Consider the following 12,870-nt stretch of genomic DNA (forward strand, 5'->3'; position numbering starts at 1 on the left):
TATATATACACACACATATATATACATGTATATATGTGTATATTACTAATGAAAAGTGGTACAAATATGCAAACAATACATAATTGTGAAATTCTTTTTCTAATAAATGACAAAAGGGAATAAAAGATTAAACATTTGCTATTAAAATTAAGACTTTATGATCATATGAATATAAGAAATTAGGAGTGACGTTTGCCACGTACCAATCGAGAAGTCGGAAACGTGTCTCGGGTTAGCCACTGTTAGCAATACCAGATGATAACAACACTCACGGTATTTTACACACACACACAAATAGTGATGCAATGTGTCTACAGTTAAAAATGAAACAGTATTATGTGTTCGGCTGATTTACGTGAAGTCAGGGTATGTGAGGTCAAAAACCTGAGATCGAGAGTGGGTGAGTGAGTTCAAACTAGAAAAGAAACACAGCATCACTGTGAACAAAGAAAAGGCTAAATGTTGTGAATTAAGGCTTCATGTAGACGACACATTAGTAGAGTTTCATCGGAGGAAAGGACCAGTGCTCGGGGCTTAAAGAAAAGGGGGAAGGTGCTGGGCTTCTGTCCAGCATGTGAGACGGAGGGTAATGAATCATGTCTGAGTGGTGAGAGCTGAGGAGAGGTTCGGCGGCAGTGTGACTGGATCGTCTGTGAGTCTGGAGATGGCTGCTCGGATCAGGATTGGGCATGTGGGTGGAGAACGGAGGAGGAAAAGAACGTCGGTCAGTTGTGAACGGGTCAGACTCCAGGGAGAAATGCACTGGCTGTGTTTGGTAAGAAAAAGAGGGCCGAGTGTCTTTGAACCAAGGCACACATCGCCTCTCTCCAACTGTTCTGCCGTGGTTCATGAAGCGGTTTTCAAAGGAATCAAAACCCGGCAGCTCTCTGCACTTTGGCCTGAAGAGACTTTTGTCCCAGTGCTGAGACACTGAGGCTTTTTCTGTCCTGCATGACGTGAGACACGGAGGAGACAGATGCTCACGTGCTGAAGCTCCGCTGGGTTCAAAGTCCATGCAGAACTGAGGAGAGGACCTGGGCCTGAGGATATCATCCAAAAAACTGGTGGGACATGTCGACCAATCAGCAGTCTGCACAGGAAACACCAAAAAAATGACTGGTCAGTATCAAAGGAGAGATAACAGCTAGTTTACATGTGACATTTATTTAAGTTTGAAAAGGCCGTCTGTGGGGAGATAAAGTGGCAAAATATTTAAGACTTCATTTGATCAGATCTTTTGTTAAGTGGCTCTGTGTTTGCCAGGATTTTAGAAAGACTGATGGAACATTTTAAACTATCCAACTATCAACCAAGTTTCACTCACACTCATTTTTATTTCCCCTAATCCTGAATGTCGTTGGAATTCAGAAACAACGTTACAGTATAATTATCAGATTATAAGACTTGTTAACTGGCTTACTTTTCTTAAAATAAAAATAAAGTATTTAATTAGAGAGGAACATCATACAATAATCAGTACCTCATACAAACACACTGGGGGGGGGGGAACACTTCACTTTAAACTTTAAATAAGAGAGTTCCAGTTTAAAGGCAATGACTTACCCATTTCATGCTCTGGTGTGGCTTTAGGTTGCTTTTTGTGGATTTCTGGGAGTCAAAAGCAGACTGATCAACAGTGTCGACATGGCATGCTGAAGACAAAACAGTCTTTATTAGTCGCACAATGGAAACATCTGGAAGAAACACACGGAAAAATGGCCACACACTGAAGACAGTGTCGATTTTACTCTCTGAACCTCAAGGACAGCTTCTAACTTTTTAAGTGTGGTTGTATGAGGTAGTGTCTGCTTGAGCTGCAGTATGTGCACACATGAACCCACACAGTAGGTTTACTTAACTTTAATCTACGACTAACAGTGAGATAAAGTAAACTAATGTATTTTTCTCAGTAAATTCTGCAATGTGAAAGTAAATGGTCTGGATTTATATCTTTTCTAGTCTTGATGAGCATTAAAAGTTGCTTTACTACTGTTTTGCCATTCACCCATTCACACATTCACTCACACATTCATACAACGGGTCTGTGTGCAGCACATTTTCTATCTTTAATGCATGTCGGTACCGCATACAACCAAACTTTGTAAAAAATGGAAAATCAGATTCAAATCCCTGCCTACCTGCTGACAAGACTTCATCTCCATCCAGACTATGATCCTGATCAGGACCAAAAGTGACGTGTCTCTGCTCCGTGAGGAGGTTCTCCTGAAGCCACGGTCCTCGCCTCGCCCTCAGAACCATCAACAGCCTCTCTCTGCTCTCTGCCAGCAGGTCTCTCCTCCACAGACGTGGGAGCTGGAGACTGTCGCACAGACGCGCTGCCGTCGCTGTGATGAAAGACACACACGCGGGATCTTCTCCTCCGTGCTGCGTGGCAAAGCTCGAGAGCGGAGGTGAGCTCGGGCTGACGCCACAGGTGTGTGTTTGTGGAGCAGCTGGAGCCTTGTTCTCCGGAGTCACCGGTGTCTCCACGTCGTCGAGCGTGAGAGACAAAGGAGACTCTTTGTCCTTTTCACGTGTGACCGAGTCGACCTTCTTCTTATCCGTGCTGATTACTACATCGAGAAAGCTGTGTTTGGATGAGAAGATGCTTCTGTAGCTGTCAGGTGAACGATGACGTTGCTGCTGGGGTCTCTGTGCGGGTGTGAGATCTGCTCCACGGCTGATTTTCTCCTGTATTTCCTGACAGTCAGCACTAGTGTCAGACCAAGGTTCTTTTTTGTCCTCAAATGGCAAATTCTCAGCAGCTTCATCGTCCACCAAAGCATTACCGCAAGATGCTGGAGATGCTGGAGATGCTGGAGATGCTGGAGACGGATGTGAAAGATTAGGATTCTCTTTGTGTGTTTTCTCTTGAGCGTTGTCCAGCTTCCTCTGCTTACTTAACAAGCGCTCAATGTCAACAGACTTCACCTCATGGTTGAACAGGCCGTGGTGTCCGATCAGGCGGTGGTCTGTGATGATGCTGGGCTCCTGAGCAGCAGGAACCACCTTTGCAAATAGTGGCTCTCTTCTTGGATTGCAGCCACCTAGGCAGCAGTTACAGGAATGTGCTGTGTCTTTACTGGCTTGGCGACAGCAGCGATGGTGATGTGATTTTGTCTTTGCTGCGTTTTTCCCTCCGCTTCTCATCCGTCTCCTCTCCCTGATGGTCTTCAGTCGCTTCATTCTGTGCTGCCCATCTGTCTCAGGATGGTTTAAACATTTGCAGCAGGTTGTTTCAGAAGATGGATCCTTGCCCAACGTGTGGCTCATGTTTACTTGATACTGCCAAAAAAACAACAACCATAACTGCAATTAGTATATTGTAAGAAACATAGAAGGCAGGTAGGAAACAGGAAGCAACGCCATCTTTACAAGATCATGTTGCAGCAAAAACGTTTAAACCTCTTTCTTTCCTGTAAAAGAAACATGAAGTATCACTTCAATCTACTTGTTACTTTATTTTACTGTAGGTGGCGCCATTATCACAGACAAAAGAAATACAGTAGATCTCTGCTTTATCATATTCAAACATGCTTCATGTCACATTTTCTTTACTTGGTGCAAAACTTTATAGAAACAACCTGAGTGAAATATTCAAATAGTTCTGACACAATTATTGTGTTATTAAGCCACTGACACAACAAATGATGTCAAAAGGACCTTAAATTAGTAGATTGAAACAAATAATTGCTTGCATGACTGATACAGCTATTGATTATTTACTTGATTAATCGTGTTGTCAATCAATATGTGCTGAACTTAAAAAGATGACATCCTCAGAATGTATTTGTGATATAGAGGTGGAGTCTCTCCACCAACACAGTAACACAACAGTAAAGCTGCAGTGCCACCGAGTGACCACACTGAGTAAAGCACTTCTAATATTCCAATACATCTCAGTATTATTTTGTCCTCAAATCAAAGTTATTCATTATGGTTTCTTTGTTATATATATAAAAAAGCTAACAGCTAAGCTGCTAAATGCACATATAAGTCAATTTACCTTCAAACAAGAGCTCTTAACGACCAAAATATGGAATTCTTACGATATGGAATATGGAAGTCTTACAAAACATACGATTCTTCTGAATATTGGGATCACAATGCATCTCAGTGATCAAGAACATGCACATTAGATTTTACAGTGTCTAATAAATCACAAATAAACCGTGCTGAAACCAGAACCTTTAAAAGCATCCACACAATGTTTAACTGCTTTACCAATTAAAACTTTACAACACCAACAAAGTGTTGAGGAGAAACAAAACACCAAGAAACAAAAACACAACACATTCTTTTTTCTCACCGTTGTTGAGGAATACAACTGTTAACGTTGAGCTAATTAAAGCTAACATGTCCACGTAACTGATATTGATAATAATCATGTGATTAGTTCGTCACCAGGTGGCGTTAATGTCCAGCACCAGGTGCTCCGTGAATGGACCTCACTCACACACACACACACACGTTCCGCTCATTAATAAACATGACGTAAACTTTAAATGAAGAATTAATATCACCGCTTACCGAAATAGCTGCATTAGCTGTAACTTAGCTGTTACGTTACTTTTCCGTTATGTAGCATAATCACGTACCGTCCGTCAAACCGTGGAAAACACAACGTGGTTTATTTCACACAGAAAACGTGTTTTGTTCCATTTTCTTTCTACATATTTAACATGTGACATTAAACATGGACATAGTTGGTTGACGGATTATTTTCCTGAAACGTTTTATTTTTATACCAAACAGGAAGTGTAATGTCACGCTAGGTTCAATGACTTCCTCCGTGGGTGGGTTTAAGACGAGTGCCCACAACTCCGTGTACATTTATTAGTTATTTTAGAAAATGAAGGAGTTCTCTGTTAGTCTGCCATTTGGTTTACATCCTTAATGTTTACATACTTTGGTTTACTTTGGTTTACATACTTAGATGTCCCAACAAAGGCCACTTTATTACTCTGAAAGTAAAGCAGTCGAAATGTGATTTTTGTCAATTCTGAACAGTATTTCTCAATTTCTTGTTATGTTCATGAACGTCACACATAATAGTTGCTTTTCTTTTTTAAAAAACAAAACAAAACAAAAGAAACCATCGCCTGCTCTGTATCTACTGTACATGCTTTCATTCATTAAACTGCCACGTAGCTTATTGGTTAAATACACACAAATGTAAGTGAACTGTTGTGTTGTTTTTATTATTTATTATCTTTATCAGTACTGTCTTTGCTGCTGTAACAATGCAAATGTTCCCATTGCGGGACAAATAAAGGACTAATTTATCTTATCTTATCTTAGTGCGCTCAGTGCTCAAACAGCAATACATATTAGAATCAGAATCAGAATACTTTTATTATTCCGAAGGAAATTGTTTTGTTACAGTTGCTCCATATCAGAGTATGTACCAGAAAGAGCAAGTTAAAAATTAAAAATTAAATTCAAATAGCACAAAGCCCTTGTTTAAAACAAGAATGACAAAATGAAAAACATTAGCTGTGTCCCTCACAGTTTTATAATCACAAAATCACCCTCACTTTGAAAGCAGTGTATTGGTTTATTTACTGTTAATAGGGATTATACACATTAATGAACGTTCATATTTAAGCTTGTAGCCATAGGTTAAATTAAATCTGTAGTCTCTAGACTATGGTGTGAAGCACATAAATACACACAGTGTAATGCACTTTAACACATGTCTAATGTACAGCCACAAATAGTCCTACAATCATTCTAAAAAGAAGCATATGAGAATGACACATTACACCTCTCTATCAACAACAATGGGCGCATATTCCTTGCGCAACACCATTTCCCATGAACACCAAGGAGCAGGGCAAGTCCACTGAAGCAGGCGAGGAACAAAAACCCGTGCTGTGTTTTACTTTTCTCTTCACTCGTGTAATTCGTTTACGTATCATTTACTGGTTTTTAATGGAGTATAAAGTCATTTAAAATCTGCAGTAATAGCAAAAAATGTCACGTTATTCAAAGATACACGCAAACACATATGTTGTTGCCCACGGAGGATAATGGTACGAGCCACTGTAGTAAAAAATTACTTCCTGAAACTGATGGGGTTGACGATTTTGGTTTTACGGTAGCATTTTTTTCTCATTAATATCGCTAAATATAACCGCTGTATAAAGGTTTTCCTTCCCCGTTGTTACACAAAACGAGCTGACATAATTAACGTCATTGATGACCAGGGTTTAACCCTCATTTCTCTGTTAAACAACACCTTGTGTTTCTGCGACTGGGCTAGCTACCGTAGCTAGCACCCTCCATTGATTTAGCCCGGAAATCTGCTACGCAATATTGACTTTTCGGTTTGTTTCCGTTCTCACAAAGTAGCGCAACGTTAACGTGACTGCTCACCGAAGTCACCGGAGTCATGAGTGCTGAGGAGCCCAATCCTGCCGCCACACCCACTCCCTGTGCGGACGTCCAGGGAGATGGACGATGGATTTCTCTGGTGTGTTTTAATATAAGACGTTTCATTGAGTTTCTACACCTTTACAGCACAACAGCCATGAACTATTCACAACTATGCACTGACGCTAATATGCATGTATGTCACCGTTGAAAATGCTCCATATTGTACGTCTGACACATATTACAAATGTGACAGCAATCATGCTTTATTGTTTAAATTGAATAGTTAATATTTTTCATTTCTCTTTCATTAGATATACAATACTGTCCAAAAGTTTTCGGCAGGTGTGGAAAGTAAGAATGCATTCACAAATGTTTGTTTTGAGTGAGAAAACTGGAACTAACTCAGCATCAATTCATCTAGTTACACTTGCTTTTTTAAACAAAACTTCAGAGGAAGGTTGTTCAGACATTTAGGAGAATGAAAACCAAGTCTTCTGTGGATGTAGATCTGGCTCAAATCCTTCTGGCTCCTCCTGTAATCAGGGTGGAGATCAGGGTTTCAGTGCGGGACGTACCATCACGTCCGAGACTCCTTGTTCTTCTGTCTGCTGAAGATCGTTGCCAATGACATTTGCAGAAATGAGGCCCTTTAGCGAACAAGCTGCTTTCTGCTACAGCTAAATATTTCACTATGTCAGTCCAGAGCGCCGCTGCCATCTTTCTCCAACATTTTCTGACTTCATTCATAGTTGAGTCGTTTCCACGTCGGCTTCCTCCACGAAGACCACTTTGGTGTGTCTTTCATCTGCCAGAGGAAGTGTCCTTGGCCGACCACTGTGTCTCCATGTTGCCCGTTTCTCTGTGCTTCTTCAGAAGAGCTTGAAGGGCACATCTTGAAGCTTTGGGTCTGGGAGAGACCGTGCTGTTGCGTGTGTCTTGTTGCTGTGCTGTTGCTCAGTTTTGTCGTGGTGTGTGACCTGTGACATGAAACCGTCTTGGTAGCAGAGTCTGGCTGTTCTGTTTCAGTGAATGACTGCCGTTCAACCTGTATTTGAAAATTAAGATCATTAGTTTGGTATAATTTTACACCTGACGATAATACTACAAAGTCTACCTTTAAGAAGCGATGCTGATTTGAAGTCAAAGAGTGGTCACACCAAATATTGATTGAGTATTGATTTAGATTTGTCTTCTGTTAGCTCTCTCTGACTTTAAAAAAAACATTTACATAAACGATCATAATTTGCAAAAGCAGTACAGCATTTATTTCCACACCTGCCCACTCACCTGATCTGCACCAGCTGTATAATAATAATAATGTCAGACTTAAAAATACAAACACAAAATACAATTTCATTCATTTGTAACTATTTTGTAATTACAAATGAATGCTCCATTGCGTAGCTCACTACCTCACCCATGTCTTAGAGAACTGGGGTTAATTCCTTTACCTAGTCTCTTTCAACATTTGCTTCAACTCACTCATGTTTCAGAGAACTAATTCCTTGGTTTCTTGGTGTCGCTGTTGTGTTTCTACCTGATGAAGTACAAAACAATGCTGTACGGAGAAACACGGAGAGAGTCGTGTGTAGCTCAGAGGTTTGATCAGCAGTGTGTGAACTCGTCTGACAGCGGTTTGAATGTGACAGATATATTATATTTGTTTTTAGTTAAGTTAAGTTAAGTCACACACTACAGCTTTACATTTAAATTACACTTGGTACCAAAGACTTCTCGTAGAAACTAAAGTTGTGTTTTAGACATTTTCTAATCCAAGTTGTTCAGCTTCTGTGTGACATAAATCTAACTGATTAGCATTCGCAGACATCATCTCCGGCTCTGTGAAGTATAATTGTCAAATGTTTGATGTTGCATAGAAAATAAATTGATGTTAAAATGAATGTATTAGTATCTCCACTTTTAATATATAGCTAAATGCTTTATGTAGATTTTTTGCAATTTTCCCTTTAGATTAATTTAGTATTAATCTGTAAATGATGTGATTCAATTTGTGTCTAGTATTCAAATAGATATTTTGTGCATCCTCGTTTCCTCAGGCCCAGGAGATTACCAGTCGTTCTTTAATCCACTAAAATGTTTGATATTGTAAACAGAGAATTATTCATTTTCTTATTTTCCCCCTTTTTCTGTTTGCAGCACAACCGCTTTGTGTCTGACAGCAAAGACAAAGAACCAGAAGTCCTGTTTGTGGGAGATTCTCTTGTTCAGCTCATGCACGAGTTTGGGGTAAAACATCACTTTCCTAAACGTGTCTCTTCTGTGTGTTTTCACACCTTTTCCATCATACAGTTCGATCACTTCTCTGCTCGACTCAGCTCTACTGGGTTTTTTGTTGTGTTTTTTTTTGGTACCTGCTCTGGCGAGGTTCCGAGCGAGCTGAGACGACACTAAAATGTGACGTCAACAAACTGCCACTGGTCACTGGACGAGCCAAGAGCGCGACGTCCAACACAAGAATCAAGAATCAGAGAGTGTGACAGCGAGCGTCTGCACAAATGAGTACAACAAGTACATCATTGCCTCACTGTCCTCCATTGTTTGTGTGTTTGTGTCGCGTATAGAATCACGTCACGACACCAAAGAGTCGAGTAGAGTCGAGTAGTGCTGGAACTGTCGATGGAAAAGCGCCATTACTGTTCTCTCTCACTCCCAAACTGCGTGACCTCGATAATGGACAAGTGGACATGTTGTTGTTGTTTGTCTGCAGGTATGGAGGCAGCTCTTCTCTCCCCTTCATGCCCTTAACTTTGGGGTGGGAGGTGATGCAACACAACACGTGCTCTGGCGACTGACCAACGGTGAACTGGATAACATCAGCCCAAAGGTCCAAAACCCAACATGATCACGCTCGTTCGTTCACACAAAGACTCGTTGTGCTCTGTGAGATTCTAATTTCAGTTCCGCTGACCCCAAAACAAATCCATCACATCTGCGCTTGTTGTTACAGGTCGTCGTGCTGTGGGTTGGCACCAACAATCACGGGCACACGCCTGAGCAGATCTGTGGAGGCATCATGGCTATCGTACAAGTCGTCAAGAACAAGCTCCCACACGCCCGCACACTTGTCCTCGTAGGTTCTTCCCTACATTCCTCAATGGAAGTGTCACTCAACATCAAGTCGGAGTTTCTTTGTATAGATTCAAATCCCATCACACATTATCCTTGAGGCAGAAACCTTATAATATGAGAGAGAGAGGAGAAAACCCAACCGCTCACACAATAAGCAAACACTAGGAAGACATCTCAGACAGAAGCAGACTTAAAGGAGTGCAGGGAAAGGAGAAATCTGCATGTCTGGTATGATATCACTCAATTTTATTCACTGAAACAAAAGGCTCACCTAATTAAATTTACACCTGCTAGTCATCGATTATTGAAACCATTAGTCGAGTTGCTCTCTTCAGCGAGCAGCAGGTTGTTTTGGACATAAACAAAAAGGTCAATGAAAATACTTGATTCAAAAACATTTCTTTTAATAAACATTGCTGCTGTTTGTGATACCGCTACAAAAACATGTTTAATTTTAATCCAAGGGCTGGAAATATATATATATATATATATATATATATATATATATATATATATATATATAAACACAGACACACACACACACACACGCATTTATTTGTCTGTTTCCGGGCAGATCGCATGTTTACCTTCTTCTTGATCTTCCGCTGTTCACTGCACGTGTGACTCCCAGCAGAGATCGAGGTAGAGAGCGAGAGGTCTCTTGAGGATGTTGTTCAGGTCCACAGCCGTGTGATGACGTAACCGACAATTATCAACAACTAAATTCATCTGCGACCCATTTTATCGCCAAAAATCGATAAACATTAATCATTGACATTAAACATAAAGTTAAAACATTGAATGGACGTCTGGGGACAGATTTCTCACTTTCCCTCACCAAAGAAAATCTGTTTTAATCTCTGAGGGACACACAAGCTGCTGGTAAATCTGAGGATTCAAAGACTTTTAAACCCTGGTGGTGGAGGCTGTGGATACACAACTGCTGTGGTTTTCAGAGAGACACAAACTTTGGTTTCTAGTTGTGGAAACAGTTGTGTAACTGTGAGATAAAGCTGCACATATATGGAGAAGCTTAGAGTGAAGCAGGCCTATTTTATTAGGTGAGCCTTGGAAGTGTGAAACATCTCTTTTCTTGTGTGCCATGTTTTTCCTGAGCGTGAGCGTCTTTGTCTCAGGCGAGTTTTCTCTGTCTGTGTCTGCACACTTCAACAATAACGAACCCTTTAAGGAATTTGAAACTGAAATGATCTCAAAATAATATAAATTTGGTTCTATAAACAAATTGTATATAACCTAATATTATTATTATTATTATTATTATTTACTTTAATGCATTATATACTTTTATGTAATATACAACCAAATCAAACACTTACCTTGGAAAGTGAGTGTCTAACTTTGGCTTACAAACTTTTATTTAACTTTACACGACATGGATTTCTATATATATGTTTATTTTATATATCTCCATCACTATTCATTTTGAAGTTTCATTTGCTTCTATATTTTCTACCTCTTTGTGTCTTGGAGATATTGTTTGTTTTGATCTAATCTAATCTACAAGGACTAAAACTAACCCGTGGTAGGATTATTGCCAGAGTAAACTGTGTCTGTGTCGTGTCACAATTGGCTTCGATGCAGTTGGAAACTATTTTTATTGTAGGTCAGGTAATATTCCGTTTTTTACTTCCATTTCTTCTTTTTCAGGGATTACTGCCCAGAGGTAAATTGTCAAACCCTCTGCGAGAGCGAAATGAGAGGGTGAACGTGCTGGTGCAGGAAGCCGTGTCCTCCCTCCCCCACGCCTCTTTCCTTGACGTGAACCCTGGCTTCGTCCACTCCAACGGCAGCATATCCCATCAGGACATGTACGACTACCTTCATCTGACCCCCAAGGGCTACGAGGCGGTGTGTGAACCCCTGCACGCTCACCTCACATCCATGCTAGATAAACGTGCCGAGAACTGAGTGACCGCTTCACGAGCTCACACTACCGCAGTGGTCATCGACCCCGTTCCCGGCAACACTCGCTGTTTTAAGACCTCGATTGATGGATACACTCAATTATCAAGTGCTAAGAGCTGCGTTAACTATCTGTGCATGGCCAGGGTTGGTGACCACTGTAATAGGTAGAGTCATCATGAAGTCTTTGGTGTTTATGTTATGTTACTGTCAGTGATTGTTCAAGAGAGATAAAGTCCTGCTTCTGTTCCTTATAAATATCTGTTCCCAGCTTTTTTGGCTCCTAAAACTGTGCACCTGAAGGAATGATATGAATAATAACGTTTCAAAGAAAGGTGCAGAAATCTTTTCCTTTATCAAAGGCATTAGTGACTGCATGTTTCTGACACCTTCATTTACAAATGTTTGTTTTGTGCGAGTGTGTGTGTGTGTGTGTGTGTGTGTGTGTTCTCCCTGCAGCTCTCATGAGTCTAAACTTAAACTGCTTTGTTTAACTTAGATTATGGACTTATACATATACTTATACATGCTTTTAGAGGGGAAAAAACCTCTATACTGTCCAAATGAGGCTACTGGAACAGGATTTATCTGGAAAATGTGAGACCGTGCCAGAACATGTCCAGTTTAAAAAAAAAAAAATGCCCTGACAAACAAATAACACATCGTTTTGGATTCTGGGTTTCATGAAGTTTCTGTTTATTTGTCCATAGCTCTGTTGTGATGCCTTATGTCCTTTTTTTTGTACATGTTCATTTAAGTTACCAAATGTTTTTCATCAAATTATTACTGCCTACCTGCGTATTATATCTCTTTTTTTTTTTTTTGCTTCACCTATTGTAATATCAACAGACATTTATGTGAGCGCTTGAGTTTATGGATGTATCAGAGTCCGTTTGGGAAGCTGCTTGTGTTTCATGTGCGGTCTTTTCTGTTTACATATTGGCCCTTAAAGGAAACTTAAAGGCTTGACTTCACACTAAAATATGCTTCTGAATTGTGCTTGTGGGTGGCTGATTGTGTAAGTGATGGAAAGATGAATTAAACATGAAGAGAAAATAATGTCAGTGTCCTTTGACTGATTGGTCTGAAGTGAGTGCATTAAAGCTAATTAACAGCTTCAGAGTCATTGCGATGGTTAAATATCTTGCAGGTGGATTAGAGGCTGTCTCCACTCCCCCTACTGTCTGTTAGCAGAAACATGGAGTCCTCACAATCAGGAGGGTCATTGTTTCACTTCACTACACAAGCCAGGTACTGACTATAAGATCAAGGCAGCGATAACATCACATGGCTCCACGCGCTGCATTCACCACATGACCAGGAGAGGGGAAGGGAGGGGGGAGCATCAGCGGTGTGAGGATTCTGAGGGTGAGCACACATGGTGTATGCTGGTTCTCAGAGCAGGGTGCACGCAGGAGGCTTGCACAGCTCAGGCATCACTGATTGTGCGTCGGTATGTCATATAACCACACTGCAATG

The 12,870-nt window shown here is 40.6% G+C and overlaps 2 protein-coding genes across 5 annotated transcripts; one reads left to right on the forward strand and one right to left on the reverse strand.

Annotated features, from left to right (window-relative positions):
- Positions 1-61: 61 nt before the first annotated feature.
- On the reverse strand, positions 62-4,924 carry si:dkey-250k15.4 (uncharacterized). Of its 3 annotated transcripts, none has more exons than XM_058648161.1 (4): positions 4,531-4,920; positions 2,139-3,285; positions 1,564-1,652; positions 62-1,090 (listed from the first exon to the last, which is right to left on the reverse strand). In XM_058648161.1, the coding sequence occupies exons 2-4, from the start codon at positions 3,271-3,273 to the stop codon at positions 494-496; spliced, it is 1,821 nt and encodes a 606-aa protein (XP_058504144.1). In that variant the 5' UTR covers positions 3,274-3,285; positions 4,531-4,920; the 3' UTR covers positions 62-493. The 3 variants fall into 3 exon arrangements, with proteins under 3 accessions (XP_058504144.1, XP_058504145.1, XP_058504146.1); XM_058648162.1 differs by lacking the exon at positions 4,531-4,920 and adding an exon at positions 4,310-4,471; XM_058648163.1 differs by having other exon boundaries at positions 1,004-1,090; positions 1,564-1,608; positions 4,531-4,924.
- Positions 4,925-6,032: 1,108 nt separating this feature from the next.
- On the forward strand, positions 6,033-12,450 carry pafah1b3 (platelet-activating factor acetylhydrolase, isoform Ib, gamma subunit). 2 transcript variants are annotated; one of them, XM_058648665.1, is made up of 6 exons: positions 6,033-6,100; positions 6,352-6,475; positions 8,536-8,625; positions 9,107-9,223; positions 9,347-9,469; positions 11,137-12,450. In XM_058648665.1, exons 2-6 carry the CDS (start codon positions 6,395-6,397, stop codon positions 11,395-11,397), a joined length of 672 nt encoding a protein of 223 aa, XP_058504648.1. In that variant the 5' UTR covers positions 6,033-6,100; positions 6,352-6,394; the 3' UTR covers positions 11,398-12,450. The 2 variants fall into 2 exon arrangements, with proteins under 2 accessions (XP_058504648.1, XP_058504649.1); XM_058648666.1 differs by having other exon boundaries at positions 6,057-6,100; positions 6,355-6,475.
- Positions 12,451-12,870: the final 420 nt, after the last annotated feature.

This window comes from Solea solea, chromosome 13, assembly GCF_958295425.1.
Source record: "Solea solea chromosome 13, fSolSol10.1, whole genome shotgun sequence".
NCBI classification, from domain to species: domain Eukaryota; kingdom Metazoa; phylum Chordata; class Actinopteri; order Pleuronectiformes; family Soleidae; genus Solea; species Solea solea.

Coding starts and splice junctions, on each gene's coding strand:
- pafah1b3 (XM_058648665.1), top strand. CDS start 6,395: ATGAGTGCTGAGGAGCCCAATCCTGCCGCCACACCCACTCCCTGTGCG. Junction 6,476..8,535: donor ATGGACGATGGATTTCTCTG/GTGTGTTTTAAT, acceptor TTCTGTTTGCAG/CACAACCGCTTTGTGTCTGA. Junction 9,224..9,346: donor TGGATAACATCAGCCCAAAG/GTCCAAAACCCA, acceptor TTGTTGTTACAG/GTCGTCGTGCTGTGGGTTGG.
- si:dkey-250k15.4 (XM_058648161.1), bottom strand. CDS start 3,273: ATGAGCCACACGTTGGGCAAGGATCCATCTTCTGAAACAACCTGCTGC. Junction 1,653..2,138: donor AGATGAAGTCTTGTCAGCAG/GTAGGCAGGGAT, acceptor TTTTGTCTTCAG/CATGCCATGTCGACACTGTT. Junction 1,091..1,563: donor CACACCAGAGCATGAAATGG/GTAAGTCATTGC, acceptor TTTCCTGTGCAG/ACTGCTGATTGGTCGACATG.